The sequence below is a fragment of the Capricornis sumatraensis genome, chromosome 9 (assembly GCF_032405125.1).
Source record: "Capricornis sumatraensis isolate serow.1 chromosome 9, serow.2, whole genome shotgun sequence".
Taxonomy (NCBI): Eukaryota; Metazoa; Chordata; class Mammalia; order Artiodactyla; family Bovidae; genus Capricornis; species Capricornis sumatraensis.
In genome coordinates, this window is record NC_091077.1 from 107,830,962 (window position 1) to 107,848,171 (window position 17,210).

Genomic DNA, 17,210 nt, shown 5'->3' on the forward strand with positions numbered 1-17,210 from the left:
GGTCTCTCGGCGCGGAGCTGCCGCGCCCGCACTCCTGGGCGGAGAGAACGCGCCGGCCCGGCTCGAGAAAACTTTTCCTGCCGACCCGGTGCTCGCGACGGCGGCAGCAAGTCCGCGCGGCGACCCTGCCTGCGCCTGCCCCGCGCGCCCCGCCGGCGGCCGGCGCGGAGATCCGCGGCCAGCGCGAGCGGGCCCCTTCCGGGCGTGAGGCGTCCCGCCCCGGGGAGGGCGGCGGGCCGGGCCGAGGGCCGAGGGCGCGTGGGGGCGCCGGAGACGAGGTGAGGAGCGCCGCCCGGACCCGCGCCCGCGGCGGAGAGGAGCGCGCACAGGGCGAAAGCCCAGGAGCCGGGAGCCTCCGGCCGCCGCTTCCTGGAGTCCGCGCTCCGCCGGCTCCGAGCGGGCAGCGTGCTCGGGAGCCGGGTCTATCGAGGAAACATGAAGTTGAGCCGGCAGTTCACCGTTTTCGGCAGCGCTGTCTTCTGCGTGGTGATCTTCTCGCTCTACCTGATGCTGGACCGGGGTCACTTGGACTACCCGAAGAGCCCGCGCCGCGAGGGCTCCTTCCCGCAGGTGAGCCCCGGGGAGTGGGTCGCGGGGCTCCGGGAGGGTGCGGGCGGAGCCGGTAGTTACCCGCTGCTCCGCCGAGGCTCCGCGCTCGGGCAGGGCGAGGCCCAACTGGACGGGGGAGGCTCGGATCCTCCTCCCACCCGGGCGCCGCGGCGTTCGGACGGCGGTGGCCGCGGCCGGGGGAGCCGCCGCCTCCCGGGGCGCGCGGAGTTAGCAAAGTGCCGGGCGGCCTGCGGTGGCGGGATCACGCCCCGGGGCCCGGGCCTGCGGGGGCGCTCACCTGCTGGCCGGGGCGCCGGCGCGTTGTGCGGCTCGCTCGCGCGCAGCGCCCCCTGACAGCTGTTTGGGGAGTCCCCGGCCCGCACAGGGTTAAGCCGCCGCAGACCCCCTGCGCGACCTCGGTCGCGGAAACCGATCGAGCAGACCCCATCTGGGTGTTTTATTTGTTTTCTAACTCCACTGTCTCCGGAGACGTAGAAGTTTATGTGGTGTTGCAGACCTCCAGGACGGAAATCTGTAGGGTTGATTTTGGTGTCGTCATTCTTCAGCTGTTACCTCGGGTTTGTTGGGCGCAGTCGGGAGAACCTGGGGAATCGCGTGTCATTCTCCAGCCGGAAGCTGTGGGGCGCTCCGTCCCGGGCCACGGTCACACTGTCAAAGGAACTGGGAAAACGACCCATCTTCAGTCTTTTATTTAAAGTTACTAAAAATAAGCGAACGGAACAATCGGTTCCTATTTGGGAAGATACCGCGCCGCCTGTGCGATTTGTTTCGTTATTTGCCAATGATCTGTAAGATCTAGAAATTTTAGTAAAACTGGGTAACGTGTAGTATCCCCTGCAATGAATGAACCTGAAGAACCCCAAACCCCGACAAGCTGATAAATCAGCTCCTTAACAGCAGAGAAACGTAGGACGTGAACAAGTTGGCGTTTTTTGTTTTGTTTTTTATCTTTTGGGTGACAGTGTAAATAACCAAAGAATATTTTTTGCCTTTTGTTCCGGTGATACACTGGGACAAAAAGCTTAAATTTAATGAAATTAGAGTGATTTTACCTGATTTATGAAAGTGAAGACCACGTGACACCATTGTGAATGGTGCCATCAGTACAGTGCACTCAAAATGATTTGCAGATGAAAGATATTAATAATCTGATGGTAAACAGATCTATCAAAAAATTTAAAAGCTTTTGCTTTTGTTATTGAAAATGCAGGTTGTGTGTCTGATGCACAGTGAGGCCAAACAACACTAAAATATTGGGGTTTGGAACAGAGGCAGGTTTATTGAGGGTCATACAAGGAAATGGGTGGCTCATGTCTTAAGAGCCGCAAATTTACTCAAAGCTTTCACGAAAGCCCTTTTAAAAGCAAAAGGTGAGGGAGGGGCATGGTTAGTTGTTGCAGACTTCTTGGTGTCAAACCCTTTATTCTTGACGTCAAGCCATGGTAAGGTAAGGATGTTCCTGTAAATCTCTATGTAATGAATCTTATTCTCTGTCCTGACAAAAAAAGGGCGAGATCCCAAGGCACAACTTTCCCCACCGAGGTGCAGGTCCCGGCTAAGAAGTGGCAGTCTCAGCTGCGGCTCCCTCAGGGCCAGGGCCCCAGACCCTGCCCCGGCCATCGCTGAGGAGCCTGGCCCGGAACCCAGCTGGCCGGCAGGCTCCTCAGGCTCTGGCCGGCGGGCCCAGGGGCCCAGGCTGTGTCGGCGCAGATGGCTACTGCCATCAGGTCGCAGAGGCAGGGATGGAGGAGAGGGTCACCGGCAACTCCAGGCCTGGGCCAAGGGTCGCTGTGCTGGGCTTAGTCGCTCAGTCATGTCCAACACCCTGTGACCGACTGGGCTGTAGCCCGCCAGGCTCCTGTGTCCGTGGGGATTCCCCAGGCAGGAACACTGGTTGCCAGGCCCTCCTCCAGGGGATCTTCCCCACCCAGGGATCAAACCCAGGGCTCCTGCATTGCAGGCGGATTCTTGACTGCCAGAGCCACCAGAGAAGCCCAAGAATACGAAAGCGGGTACCTGTCCCATCTCCAGGGGGACTTCCCCACTCAGGAACCGAACCGGGGTCTCCTGCACTGCAGGCGGGTTCTTTACCAGCTGAGCTGCCCGGGAAGCCCTGGCCAAGGCTAGCGGTGACTTTGGGGAGGGCTCTGGAGCCCGGCAGGACACGGCCCTCAGCCTGTTCCCTGCAACCCGCAGCTCATCCACTTGCCCAAGGCCAGAGAACAGGCTGGAGGGGTGGGGGGAGGTCAGGATCCGCCTCTTGCCTCACTCTCCACCTGGTGACCTCCACCCTATAACTCTAGGCCGAAACCCCCATTGACCTTTGGTTGCCAGTGGGCGGGGCCCACTGCGGTGCCATCCAATGGCTGAGCAGGACCACTAACGGTCTCTTATTGATTGTTGGTTGCCAGTGGGCGGTGCTGACCAATGGCTGAGCAGGACCTGTTACCTGGTAATGGTGTAGTGATGCGCAGCAATGGCTCTGTTCTGAGGGCTGCAAGTCGCCTTGCTCTCCTCACTTTAAGGTCGTATTATAGAGAAAATACGGTGGGATGAGCACTATGGGGTATCGTTAAATATGGAGTTGAGAGTGTGTCCAGTGCTTGTTGATGAGATTGGATAAAACAGTTTAAAAAAAGTGGGGGGAGGGGTGACACCCTGGGGTTTTAAGCCTTTCTAAAATATGATGTGTAATTTGGGGGCTTTAACTTGTGATTTTCCTCCCAGTAGTCCCACTTTCAGAATTTTCTCCATTACAGGAAAAACCATAAAAACTGATCTTACTCAGAATGTTATCTTGAGTAATATCCTTTGGGTTTGACTTGACGATCACTTGGAAATGATTTATGCAAACATCTGAGGTTGGGTTCTCTGGCAACCTTGACATTTGACTATTTCTAAAGAATAGTGAGTGACTCATTTGGTCTCTGGAAAGTCTTAGGTGAAGTTAATTCCAATATTTTAGCATCCAGCCCTAGTTCTCATCAAGGGACTGAAGTTCTGCTTAGAACATAAAGCATTTAATGGAAAGTGACAGTAGCTGCTGGAAGAGAAGGCCTTCTGTGTATTTTGTTTTAGGACACGACTAAGCAATTTCACTTTCACTTTCATGCATTGGAGGAGGAAATGGCAACCCATTCCAGTATTCTTGCCTGGAGAATCCCAGAGACGGTGGAGCCTGGTGGACTGCCGTCTATGGGGACGCACAGAGTTGGACACGATTGAAGCTACTTAGCAGCAGCAAGGGGAGAGGGTTTGGAAAGTGGAACTTTTTATACTTAAGTTTGTCTTTCTGAGATTTTCATACTGGATTTTCAGTGCAAAAGACACCTTTGCTGATTTAGTTTTGAAGAGCCACTGAATCCCCAGGCAGATGGACTGGATAAATATTCTTACACCCTTGTATGTCTGATACTAGCCGATGTGTTTTAGTCTTGATAAGCTGCGTTCACCCAGTCACCACCTAGTAGGTGAGGAAGCTCAGGCATGAAGAGAGTAACTTGCCCAAAGTCACACAGCTAAAAGCTGAGATTTCAACAGGCAGCCTTTGGAGTCTAAGCTCTCAGCCACTATGCTGTACTGCCCCTAGTGATCCTTTGCCTACTGTTTAGGCCCCAGCTTCCTTGTAGGAAAAAAGAGCACGTTGCTCTGTGGCTTCTTAGCGTGTGACTTTTTTTAAAGGAATTTTTAATATGAAGCCCTAATGAACATGCTTCTTCTTTTTTTTTCTCCTTTGATGCTTTTAAAAAACGTCAGTTTGGAAATAATTAGGGGGTCACATGCAAGTATAAGTAATAATACAAAGAGATAACATGTATCCTTTAACAGTTTCCCCCAGTGGTAACATCTTCCCAACTGTAGGGTAACATCTTGAGATAATGAAGATACAGAATATTCCCATTGCCAGGAGTACCCCTTACATTGCCCTTTTATAGCCATGACCACTTCCTTCCTATCCCTTCCCCTTCTAGCCCCTGGCAACTACTCATCTGTTCCTCAATTTCAATAATTTTGTCATTTCAAGAATGACAAGTGAAATCACATAGTGTGCAACCTTTGGGGATTGGCTTTTTCCACTCAGTGTAAATCTCTGGAGAGACATCCAGGTTGTTACAAGTTTGTTCCTTATTATTTTTCATTGATGTTGTTATCTTTTCATTTTTATTTTGTTCCTTATTTTCAGTGAGTATTCCATAGACAGAGCATAGTTTGTTTAACCATTCACCCAGTTGAAAGACATCTGGATTGTTTCCAGTTTGGGATAGTTTATTTTGGATAAAGCTGCTATGGACATTACAGTCATTCACATACAGTTTTTCTGTGAACACATGTCCTGATTTCTCTGTGAAAAATGCCCAGAAATACAATTGCTGTGCATACAATACAATGCCTGTGCATAGAGTTTCCCAGATAGTTCAATGGGTAAGAATCCGCCTGCCAGTGCAGGAGCTGCAGGTTCAATCCCTGGGTCAGAAAGAGCCCCTGGAAGAGGAAATGGCAACCCACTCCAGTATTCTTGCCCGGAGAATCCCCATGGGAGGAGGAGCCTGGCGGGCTACAGTCCACTCGCAAAGAGCTGGACTCGACTGAGCACGCACACGCATGCTGCACACAGGAACACATGCGTGCTGTGCAGGCATACCTCAGGGACCCCTGCGTGTGCTCCTTTTTAGGAACCGTTTCATGCTGGAGATTGTATCTCTACCACAGCATCTTCCAGCTCACTGGAGAGCTAAGTGTTACAGTGGAAACCATTGTGCAGCATAGCATCCCAGCATTTGAGTTGATTTTTATTTTTTTCACTCCTTCTAACGCCTGTGTAAACCTTAATCTGATGAGAACACCAAACAGTGAAACTAGGTGGCACTAAATTATATTTCTTTATGAGTTTGGGTATTAAATTCTTTAAGGTAGTCAGTCAGTCACTGTAAACCACTTTTGGTGTCTAGTGAAATGGTTTTTCTAGAAAGGGGTTGATTTGCTCTGAATTGTCCATTTTAGTTTCTTCCAGTTAACATGGAACCTTACATGGTCCATCATGTAAACAAGATATGTTTAAAACTGTCTTCAGTTGAGAGCAGTCTATTTGCTTTCGTTCTTTTTCCCTCCCCCCATCAGGTCTGTGTTTTCCATGGCCTGGCCAGACTCGGGTGGAAGTAAGCCCAACTCTGGGTGCTCCACTTTCTCCACCCTGCATATAGTCCTTAGAAGGCTTTCCTCTCTGTTTCTTGGAGGAATTCCTTTGAAGCCTTGAGGCAACAGTGGCTTTTGTGTGTCTATTTCAGGGTTAATAAATCTCAGCTAGAAAAATTAATAGAAATTCCACTCTGAATGAGAGGTTGACCAGGGCCTAATGCCCTGAAGATGCTTTGAGGTAATGTAAGAATTCAAGCAAATGGAAAGGAGAGACATTGTTAAGGTGTTCCCGAAATTCTTCATCACTTTCCACAAGCAGATTTCACACGTTGCTTACTGTCTACATTGTGTTTAAGCAGATGGCGTGTTAATGTCTTATGTTTGGATCTGGAGAATTAATGACTCAGGTTGTGTATAACAAATTATCGATCTTTAGTATAGCATGTGATATAGGGATTAATTTTAGTTCTTGAAAGTTCAGAGATTGAGATTGATGGCAAATGTAAAATTGAAGTTCAGATTTTATCTTTGTGCCCAGATAACATTTATCAAGTGGCAGAGTGTGAATGTCTGTAAGTGGCTGATGGAAAGCCGCTGGTAGAGGGAGACGTTTCTGCCCTTTTGTTTTTTTGTCTTTGACTGTGAAAATTAATACACCTATAAAAATATGCTAGAACACTTTGCATCTCTACTATTTTCTTAAGAGTTAACATAGTATATGTTTAATAAAAGTTGACCTTAGTTCCCCACTTGTGTTTTCTTGGTTTTAAAATCTGTGACTCTTAAGAGTAATAAATAGAAAAATGTGGTCTTTTCTGCTTCCCCACACTTCAGTGCACTCCATTTATAAATTGGAGCACTTGTTGCTGGGGTTTGTGCAGGTGTGTATCAGAGAGTTTGTTTCATTTCTTGAGGTCTGCTGTTGGAGATCTGTGACTTCTGAGAAGTGATGGAACTTTGACCATGGTGGCGTCCAGGGATTTCAGAGAAATGAGTAACACAGCAGGAAAGTCCTGAAGAGAGTTTGTTTCCTCTTCCTCCTCCCGAGTCCAGCAGTCTTTTGGCACTCCTTGTACCTGCATGTTCCACTAAGACTCAAGGGGCTTCCTAGAGGCAGACACTCAGGATTGCACCTGGTTTGAAGGTTTAAATTGATTAATTTTTAAGTTGAATTCAATGTTTTATTTCCAGATCAGCGCTGCTATTAGGACTTAACCAAATACTTTTGCTTGGGAGATGTTCCAATCCTGTTTATCTAAAGGAGATTTTCTCTGTGACTCATTAATTAGCATTAAGGGATATCTGGGCTGTGGATAAAACACATTAAAATTACCACTTTTACTTGTTTTTTTAAGTCAGCTATTGCTGTTGGTGATAGCTGTTAAAAGTTTGGCTTTTTTTTTTTTTTTTTTAGCAGACTGGACTAAGTGTTGAGACTTCCTAAAAGGAGTAGTCCAGCAGCTGCAGCTGACTCCCTGCTTTGCTTAGTTTTCCGTGTCCCCTCGTTTCCGTGGCGGTCTTTAAGAAAACAGGAGGATATTCAGCAACTAGGATACAGTCTCCAGCTGCTGGATTGGATCTTCTGTCCCGGTAGCATCATCTCTTACAGTGAATGGAAAGCTCAGGAGAGGAGGAGGAACTCTAAAGAGCAAATTTTGCTTCTGTCCATAGTTGTGATTAGTAGGTTGATCAGGAGAGGAGGTAGACCATTTTAGCTAAAACGGGTTTCTGTTTCAGTAATAGGTGTTAATAGCAAAACTGCTATTTTTAAGGTCGAAACCATGCTTAGGTTCAAACAGGTTTGAGGGTCGATTGTACTGGAATGGAATTCAGACCTACTGCTGGTATTGCTAAGCTTGCTTTATGATAGGGAAGAATTAAATAATTTGAACTGAGTAAATTCAGTCTCTTGAGGTTACAATGTCGTTTTTCTGTGAGACAGTGTATTTAAGTTTAAGGTAATGTTATTTATACTTGTATGCCAACCAGTGCATAGTTGGTAGCCGGTAAATATTTTATGTTAAATTAACTATTTCTAAAGAAGGAGACCCCCCGGCGCACCCTGGTTTAGACATGTGCGCGCTCCTCCTCTGGCGCCTCGCTGCCTTTGCTGATGGCGTCTGTGGCTGCGGTCTGCAGGGTGGGGAGCTGTCCCAGGATCCGTACGCACCCTAGGATGTGTGGCAGCATCCCTGGTCTTTACCACGGGATGCCAGAAATGCCTTTGTCTGACTGGGAGCTACCAAAAATGTCTCTAGACATCGCTTAATGGCCTCCTGAGGAAAAATCAACCCTTTGAAAACCTCTTTGACTTCACTCTTGCCAAAGATGTGTTCTTTATGCTGATCACACTATGTTGGAATTTTGCATTTTAGGAAAAAATGATTAAAAGGCCCAATTCTTCTCTATTTTTTAATTAGAGTTGATCTACAACGTTACGCTAGTTTCTGGGCAAGAGCAAAGTCTGTCTGGTTACACATGCGTGTGTGTGTGCTTTCACGCATTCTCTTCCATTGCAGTTTATTACAGGATATCGAGTATAGTTCCCTGGGCTGTGCACTAGGACTCTGTTGTTTATCCATTCTCTATGCATAGCTTGCGTCTGCTGGTCCCAGTCCACCCCTGCCCCCTGGCCCCTTGGAAGCGACAGGCCTCCTCTGTGTCTGTGAGTCCGTTTCTGTCTCACGGTGAGCTTATGTGTGTCGTGCTTTAGACCGCACGTACGCGTGATATCATACAGTGTTTGCTTTCTGTTTCTGACTCACTCTGTCTAGTATGACAGTCTCTAGGTCTGTCCATGTAGCTTCGGATGGCATTATCCCGTTCTGTTCTTTTATTTCTGAGTAATACTCCGTTACGTGTGTGTGTGTGAGTATGGCACGTCTTCTTTACCTGTTCGTCTGTGGAGGGACATTTAGATTTTCCCTCTGTCTTAGCTATTGTAAATAGTGCTGCTGTGAACATAGGGGGCTACCCTGGTGGCTCAGTGGTAAAGAATCTGCCTGCAGTGCAGGAGACCCAGGTTGGATCCCTGGGTCAGGAAGATCCCCTGGAGAAGGGAATGGCAACCCAGTCCAGTATTCTTGCTTGGAGAATTTCATGCACAGAGGAGCCTGGCAGGCTACCCTCCATGGCGTTGCAAAGAGTTGGACGTGACTGAGCAACTCACTTAGTATGAAGATAGGGGTACATGTATCTTTTCGGATTATAGTTTTGACTGAATATATACCCAGGAATGGGATTTCAGGATCACATGGCCACTCTGTTTTTAGTTGTTTGAGACCCTACCTCCTGTTCTCCATCGGGGGTGCATCAATTTTCATTTCCAACAGCAGTGTAGAAGGGTTCGCTTCTTTTCACACTCCGTCCGGCATTTCTCGTTTGGAGACTTTTTGACGATGGCCATTTTGGCCGGTGTGAGGTGCTGCCTCTTGCGGTCCTGCTTGGCATTTCTCTGGCATTAGAGGAGCTGAGCGGCCCTCCTCAGGTGCCTGTTGGCCGGCTGGGTGTCTTCTTGGAAGAAATTTTCTGACTGTGTTGTTTGTGGTGTGAACTGTCTGTATATTTTGGAAGTCCAGCCCTGTCGGCCTCATTGTTTGGGAATCATCTCTCCCAGTCTGTCGGTTGTCTTTTTGTGTATGGTTTTCTTTGTTGTGCAAAAGCTTGTAAGTTTGAGTAGGTCCATTTGTGCGTTTTTGCTTGTATTTCTACTGCCTTGGGAAACTAAGAAAACACTGGTGCAGTTTATGTCACAGTATGTTTTGCCTGTGTTCTCTTCTGGGAGTTTTATGGTGTCCTGTCGTATATTTAAATCAAAAGGCTTAATTCTAATACTCAGGGATAACTAGCTTTTTTTTGTTTTTCATGACTGAAATGTGTCCTTTAACTAGATGCCCAAAATTCACTTACATTTTTAGGATTCCTCATTACAATATGTTACAGAAAATACAAGAGTAGATTATGTTCATATGGAAGTTAAAAATGGAATATTATTATAATGAGACAAAAAAAAATTGGGCGAGCGTGAGAAAAGCATTTGATCAAATGATAGTAAATAAGCCACCTTTTCGTTTATGCAACTTAGGTAAAGGTTTAGATTTATTCCCCTTGCCTTTTAGCACAGGAAGGCATGTTGGATAGTAAGAAGGAAGTACGAAAGGCATATGCCAACACAACTTGAGAGATCTGAAACTTTCTCAGGCAAGCTGTTTACTTTCTTCAGAGTATTACTTGTTTTATTTCTTCTAATTCTGATGACTTTGGTTACTGCATTTTTTATTCCTTCTTGAGGTCAGAAAAATCTGGGAAGGAAACTAGAAAGTCGCTGATGGAGACTTCCTTCCTGTTCATTTCATTCTGTCCTAACTAGGCCTTTTCAAGAAGGGGGTGGAGACGGGTGGGACAAGAGTGCCAAAAGCTCCAGGCAAGTGCTCTCCTTCCTTGCATTCTTTCAGGCCTCTGGGCTTGAACTCTGAAGTCAGGTAACTCAGCCGGGTCGGGCCTGCCGCCTGTTGTTGGAGGACCACAGTGGGAGACTGGAGGTTACATTTTTAAATGGTTAAATAGTTCACGATGTGGTCACGCTTGTTCCTTTGTGAATCGAATGTCTCTGACTGTTTTTGTGTTATAAGAGCAGAGATGAGTAGTTGGGACAAAAGCAGCATGGCCCTCAAAGCCTAAGTTACTGTCTGGCCCTTTGCAGAAGTTCGCCAACCCTTGCTTTAAACTGTATTTCTCTGTTATTAACATTGGAAGCAAACAGTGGGGTTAGATCTGTTGAAGCAGACGTGGGCTAATTAAAAACAAACAAAATTCTTCTAAGCTGGTCATTAGGTTAGCATTACTCAGACTCAGTTTGTGTTTTAAGCGTATTGTTTAAAACTCCTGTTGTCTGCATGTTTCATAGATTTTTTCAGCTGTCCTTGGGGAACTTCTGGGTTATAGCACTGATATATGCTTGACGTGCTTAATTTGTTTCTCTTCTCCCACCTAAAGATTTCTTACTGTGGGACTGCTCTGGGATGGAGGGTTCTGGGGCATGAACTATGCAAAGTTGATCCATAGTCTTGAGATGCAAACTGTGACTTTGCTGCATTTTAGATTTGTTGTAATTCTCAGGCGGGCTGAATCCTGAGTCTGATCTGACTGCTTGGATTGCCCAAGCCCAGGTATCTTCTTCATAAGCCAGAGATCCAGGCCAGAACTCAGCAGTCATCTCTGGGACCCCGAGGACTGGTCAGCTTGGAGGTGAAGAACTGACTTCTAGGGCGTCGGCAGGGCCCTGTGCTAGTCTGTCTATCTAGGAGTAATTAATTCCCGTTAGTTTCCAACCTTCTTCATGCTTCTTGAAGATGATGTGTGATTTTCATCGTTCCTTGTGGCACAGGCCACTCTCCCGTTTGCATCCTCAGAGACTTCGCTGTCACCATTAAAATGGAGTACATTTCACATGAACAAAACGGGTGTAATGCATCTCTTTGAGTGATGCAACTTTAAAGTTTTTTTCCCTCATTTTAAAATACATTCATATTTCATATGTAAACAGATTTCCACACTTGCTTCCTTTGCGTGTCGTCGCCTTCAGAAGTCTGCTGCTAAGTCACTTCAGTCGTGTCCGACTCTGTGCGACCCCATAGACGGCAGCCCACCAGGCTCCCCCGTCCCTGGGATTCTCCAGGCAAGAACACTGAAGTGGGTTGCCATTTCCTTCTCCAGTGCATGAAAGTGAAACGTGAAAGTGAAGTCGCTCAGTTGTGTCCAACCCTCAGCGACCCCATGGACTGCAGCCCACCAGGCTCCCCCGTCCATGGGATTTTCAAGGCAAGAGGACTGGAGTGGGGTGCCATTGCCTTCTCCGCTTCAGAAGTCTAGAGAAATGAAATGCCTTTTGGAGAGTCAGAGCAGGTCTCAAGTGAGGCCTGATCCTACCAGTGAACCTCACTGTCCTGAATCAGGGGTCTGGAGAGCCAGAGGACCTGCCGATGGTCGTTTTCTTCTAAATACATGTTTTGTCCAGATCTGCCGGTGTTTAGTTTTGTGGTGGGAGGCGGGGAGCTCTTTCTCCCCAGGGTGAAGCTGTGCTTTGGGCTGATGGTGTACTTTGCAGCGTTTGCGCTCTCTTCCCTGCTACAGGTGAGGAGGAACATGGACTCTATGGTCTTGGCCTTTGTGGCAACATTTTTACCCTTGGAGCATTAGAGGATAGAAACCTGACAGTATGAATCATTCTCAGAATTCTTTTCTGCATAAAATAATCCTGAATGTGCATTTTTTAAAATCCATTGAGGTGGTCATTCTCTTAGCAGTCATCAGAATCCCAGAAAAGTCATATGAAAACTTCACGGAAGTTTTGGAGCTGGGCAGGCCCTTCCAGGGTTGGTAATTTAATGTTTGATTTTTCAGGTAAGGACGCAGACGTGAACTGGGCCTCAGCGGTCATTTTTTTGGTCTGCGTCCCGTTCCTTGTCGCGGCCTTCTTGGGGCATGCTCGCTGTCCCGTAACTCAGGGAGCTTCCTGTTGCACCGTCGCCAGCATCATTTGCTGACGCACCGTGTGCTGGGTCCTGTGCAAATTGTGACCGACATACCACAAATGAGCCTTGCTTTGGTAGAGCTTCTTGGTTGTGGAGACACAGCTGCCATTTGTGAGACAGCTAGAGACAGTTGAGCATTTAGTTATTCTTTAAAAGAGTTAATTTTGAGAAGTTAGAAGACTTCCTGGCACATAGCAAATGCTCAGTAAATGCTGGCTGTTACTGATGAACAGCTTTAAATAGTACATGCCAGGTGCCAGGCACTGTTGTAGGTTCTGGGAGCATAGGAACTAAGAGTGAAACAGGAGTCCAAGGTCTTAATGTGTATTTTTAGTATAAGGGCAAGGGCCTTAGGATTTAGAACTAAGTTCATGTAGTGGCCTAGCGCAAACAGCATTAGACACAGGACAGGGCCAGGCTTCCTGGTCGGGTGGGACTTTGAAGGGAGAAAGAACATTCCTGTGTGAAGCAGGACACCCCGACGGCTTGGAGTCCCTGGCCGCGTGACGAGGGGTGAGGGATTGGTTTCATTTATGACCTTTGAACTTGTAGAGTGGCTGGGGAAAACACAGTCGGTCGTTTGGGACCTATTTGTGAATTGCCCTGCAAGGCAGTGCGGGGAATTATGGGGGCGAACCATTCAGAATTGTTGAGTGTGTCAGGAAGCTGCTTGAGAGAACCAGTGTTGGAGAATTAATTTCATAGAAAATTTTAGACCTGGAAGGGAGCTAAGAGAATATTCAGTCTGAATTATTCTGGTAACAGTGTGTAGGAAGACTCAGAAGCAGGAAGGCAGCTGAGAATCTGTTTGAGGTAATACAGACATAAGGGAGTAAATCCCTGTACCAGTATTGAATTGGCTGGAATCAAGAGGCAGAGGGGCAATGTGGAGACGTTTTGTGAAAAGAAGTATCCGGGCTTCCTCACAGATTTGATAAAGGGTAAGGATAGGTGGCTTGAGCTAAAACAAGTTCTCCCACCTTTGTCCTTTGGGGTGTTTGGAGACTGCTTGCTGTGCTGTTTGCAGAAGGGGGGAGTTGGAAGGATAAGCTGGTTTGGGAAGCCAAGTTCAGTTTGCTTTGTGATGAGGTGGTTGTGCGTGGAAATAGCCAAGTGTGCTGGCTTGCCAGAGGGAGAGAAGGGGAGGGAGACGCGGGTAAGGAGCCTCGCACGGGCGGATGGGGCGCGCACTTGGGACTTGGCTTTGTGAACGGAGAGCCATGCGCCAAGCAACGTTCCTTATGGCCAGAACCCACGCGTCTTAGGTTGAGAGTACTGTGTAGCAGATGTTAATAAAAGGCAGCAGCTTGTATTCAAATTTTCAGAAACCAGCTTATTGATGAGCGTATCTCAGAACAGATAATGCTATCATAAAGAAGGATTTCAAAGAAGCATTTTGGTAGGAAATGAAAAAAGACCCATCTCATCTTTGGCCCAAATTCTGGTCCGGAATTATTTCTTCTAGGTTATAAGAACGAAAATAGATTACGTGTGCAGGTTTGTGTTGGAGGCTGGAGGAGGGAGAGGGAGAGAGAGAGGAGATTAAAGGGCCTCACAGCTCAAGGTCGGTCTGAAGATCTCAGACGTCTGCGAACACCCCCAACTACCTTTTGTTCATAATAAAGGAGAGCCTCTCCTATCTGACTGGTGACTGGCCCCCACACCACTCTCACCCCAAACTGAAGAACTGTTTTGGTCCTTAGGGCAATTCTTGATAATTTTTAGGGCCAAATGATAGCACTCAAGATGCAAGATACTTCTTGTGACTTTCCGGGGAGATTAAACTAGTAATTGTTAAAAAAAAAAAAGAAGAACCCAAGAATGTACATCTCTAGCTCTTTGGTAGCCGACAGTATGGTATTTAGCAGGCTGCTGTGTTGTGTTTCTGCGTGTGAAATGCCGCACTCCTCACTGTCACACTTGTTGCACCCACGCGGGCACCATGCCCCTCTGCACCCTGTAGAGCAGCTGGTTCAGACCCTTTTTTAAAAAACAATTATCTTATTGGGGTATAGTTGATATACAGTGTTGTGTTAATTGCTGCTGTACAGCTAAGTGCTTCAGTTATACATATCTATAATATCTGCACATTATTTTTCATGTGTTTTCCGTGATGGCTTGTCTCAGGATGTTGAGTATAGTTCTCTACACTATGCAGTGGACCTTTTTGTTTATGTGTAATAATTTGCATCTGCTAATCCCAAACTCCTCATCCATCCTCCACCCCTTGGCAGCCACAAGTCTGTTCACTATCATACTGATTTTTACAGTCACGAGGAAAGGATCAGTGGCCCCCGCTCAAGTGCTCTTGCCTGAGAAATCCCACGGACGGAGGAGCCTGGTGGGCTGCAGTCCATGGGGTCGCAAAGAGCCAGACACGACTGGGCGACTTCGCTTTCCCTTTTCACTTTCATGCGTTGGAGAAGGAAGTGGCCACCCACTCCAGTGTTCTTGCCTGGAGAATCCCAGGGACGGGGGAGCCTGTGGGCTGCCGTCTGTGGGGTCGCACAGAGTCCGACGTGACTGAAGCGACGCAGCAGCACCAGCAGCAGGAGAGGACTGGTGAACTCTAGAATATTTGACGCTTGTAAATAAAAGTAAGGGAATTCGGAATTTATAATAATCAAGGTGGGGTTTGTCTAAACACCTGACTTTTGTGAGTAGGGAATAGAGGGGCTAATTCAGGAAGTGGTTAGCATAAATGAGACTGAAGGTAGGCTGATTACCTGCCCACTACAGTCCTGCCTTCAGGAGGTTCCTCTGAACAATTTCTCTGTGAAAAACTGTCTTAGATATGACAGTTGCCTTTATTTTAATAGGCTAATGCTGTTTAGGTTGATTTGCTTTTTCCATTATTGGCGGTTACTCTCTTTTTACATTAAAATCGTGTTTCTCAAGACTACTTGTGTAAAATTATGTCGATAGAACTTTTATTAGGAGAACCTAAAATATAATATATGCCTTTCCTTCGTGGAAAATGAGTTTAGGTAGTATAAATAGATCATGCATAATAACCCTGTGTACAAAGACAGGCATATGTCAAAAAATACGAGACATAGACCAGAAGTCTTTGATGAGATAAACATATGACGTATAACCCTGGTTCTCTGGGAATTTTTGCATTCTGAAAGTTTGTCTCATGAACTTTTATGCAGGTTCTTGGGTGGGATACAATGTTGACATATTATTTCAGAGTGCTATATTTAAGAATAGAAATTCCATTAAAATATGAAATGTTTTAGAAGAAAAATCAGTGTGTTTTTTTTTTTTAAATGTTGCAAAATATAAAGAAAAGTAATGTTCCTTAGAACAGTTTGCAAAGCGTGGAATTAAAGAATTCTGTTAGTCAACACCTAATATGCTAGTGTCGATTGTAGTTATTAAATGTATTTGAAAGTAATAAAATTGCACTGTATGAAAATATTTGACAGCTGAAACATTTTGTGCTGTCTACAAGTCCCCGTTCTCATCATCATTGTTAAACAGAGGCCCGTTTTGCAGGGCTTCACTCTGTGCGGCGCCTGTGTGCCAGTAGGTTGCCCCACCAGGAGGTGGCTTCCGAGGAGCTGCACTGGGTCAGTGCGGTGGGCACGGCTGGGCTCTGGCCTCAGGGAGCGCTGGGCGCCCGCAGCGGGGCAGGCAGGGGCCGCTGGCGTTCTCATCGTCATTGTTAAACGGAGGCCCGTTCTGCAGGGCTTCACTCCGTGCGGCGCCTGTGTGCCTGTAGGCTGCCCTACCACGGAGCTGCGCTGGGTCGGTGCGGTGGGCGCGGCTGGGTTCTGGCCTCAATGAGCGCTGGGCGCCCACAGCTGTAGGTTGCCCCACCAGGAGGTGGCTTCCGAGGAGCTGTGCTGGGTCAGTGCGGTGGGCACAGCTGGGCTCTGACCTCAGTGAGCGCTGGGCGCCCACAGCGGGGCAGGGGAGCCAGCAGGGGCTGCTGGCAGCGGCAGTGCTGGCCGCGCTTCGGGATGTGGGCAGGATGCGATCACGAGGATGGGGCCTGCTGGTTTTCTGGGTCTGGGTTGGACCCTTTGCGGGGATTCCAGCAGCTGCAGGGTGGTTGTCCATGTGTGGCCGTGGCTCTTTTGGGCCTCCTGCAGGAAGTAAGGGTGGATGTGGAGTCCCAGATCGCCCCTCCAGAGCGACTTGGCTCTCCGCCACGCTGCCTTTGTGACTGTCGCGCCTCGCGGGTGCGTGATCTATGAGGGACGATTTCTGGGGCCGAGAGTGCCTTGGCCCCTGTGTTCTGACAGGGTGGTATGTAACCGTTAAAAAGAATTCATTTGAATCAGTTCTGATGAGATGGATGAAACTGGAGCCGATTATACAGAGTGAAGTAAGCCAGAAAGAAAAACACTAATACAGTATACTAACACATATATATGGAATTTAGAAAGATGGCAATGACAACCCTGTATGCAAGACAGGAAAAAAGATACAGCTGTGTATAGCGGACTTTTGGACTCAGAGGGAGAGGGAGAGGGTGGGATGATTTGGGAGAATGGCATTCTATCATGTATACTATCATGTAAGAATTGAATCGCCAGTCTATGTCTGACGCAGGATACAGCATGCTTGGGGCTGGTGCATGGGGATGACCCACAGAGATGTTATGGGGAGGGAGGTGGGAGGGGGGTTCGTGTTTGGGAACACATGTAAGAATTAAAGATTTTAAAATTTAAAAAAAAATAAATTAATTAAAAAAATAAATAAATTTAATTTTAAAGAAAAAAAAAAAAAAAGAATTCTTGGTGCTCACATCATGAGGGCCTTTATTTCCTTGGATGGACAGTAGGAGCACAAAGACAGTACCCTGGAAGAGCTTCAGGCACGATAAGCACAGGTTTGGGAGATCATGCAGCGTTCCTTAGTAATGGGTTTGTGGCTCGTTGATGGAGTTACATGCATAACTGTGGCCACAGCCTTAGTTCACATGCTTTATGGCCTCAGCAGTGCACATCTTAAGGGGTG

At 47.3% G+C, this 17,210-nt stretch overlaps 1 protein-coding gene across 1 annotated transcript in view; it reads left to right on the plus strand.

Moving 5' to 3' along the window:
- Positions 1-348: 348 nt before the first annotated feature.
- The window catches only part of MAN2A1 (mannosidase alpha class 2A member 1), a 197,526-nt gene continuing 180,664 nt past the window's right edge, over positions 349-17,210 (plus strand). The window contains exon 1 of the mRNA XM_068979768.1: positions 349-570. Coding sequence (XP_068835869.1) covers positions 436-570 — 135 coding nt within the window. The 5' untranslated portion in view covers positions 349-435. The remainder of the gene's footprint in view (positions 571-17,210) is intronic.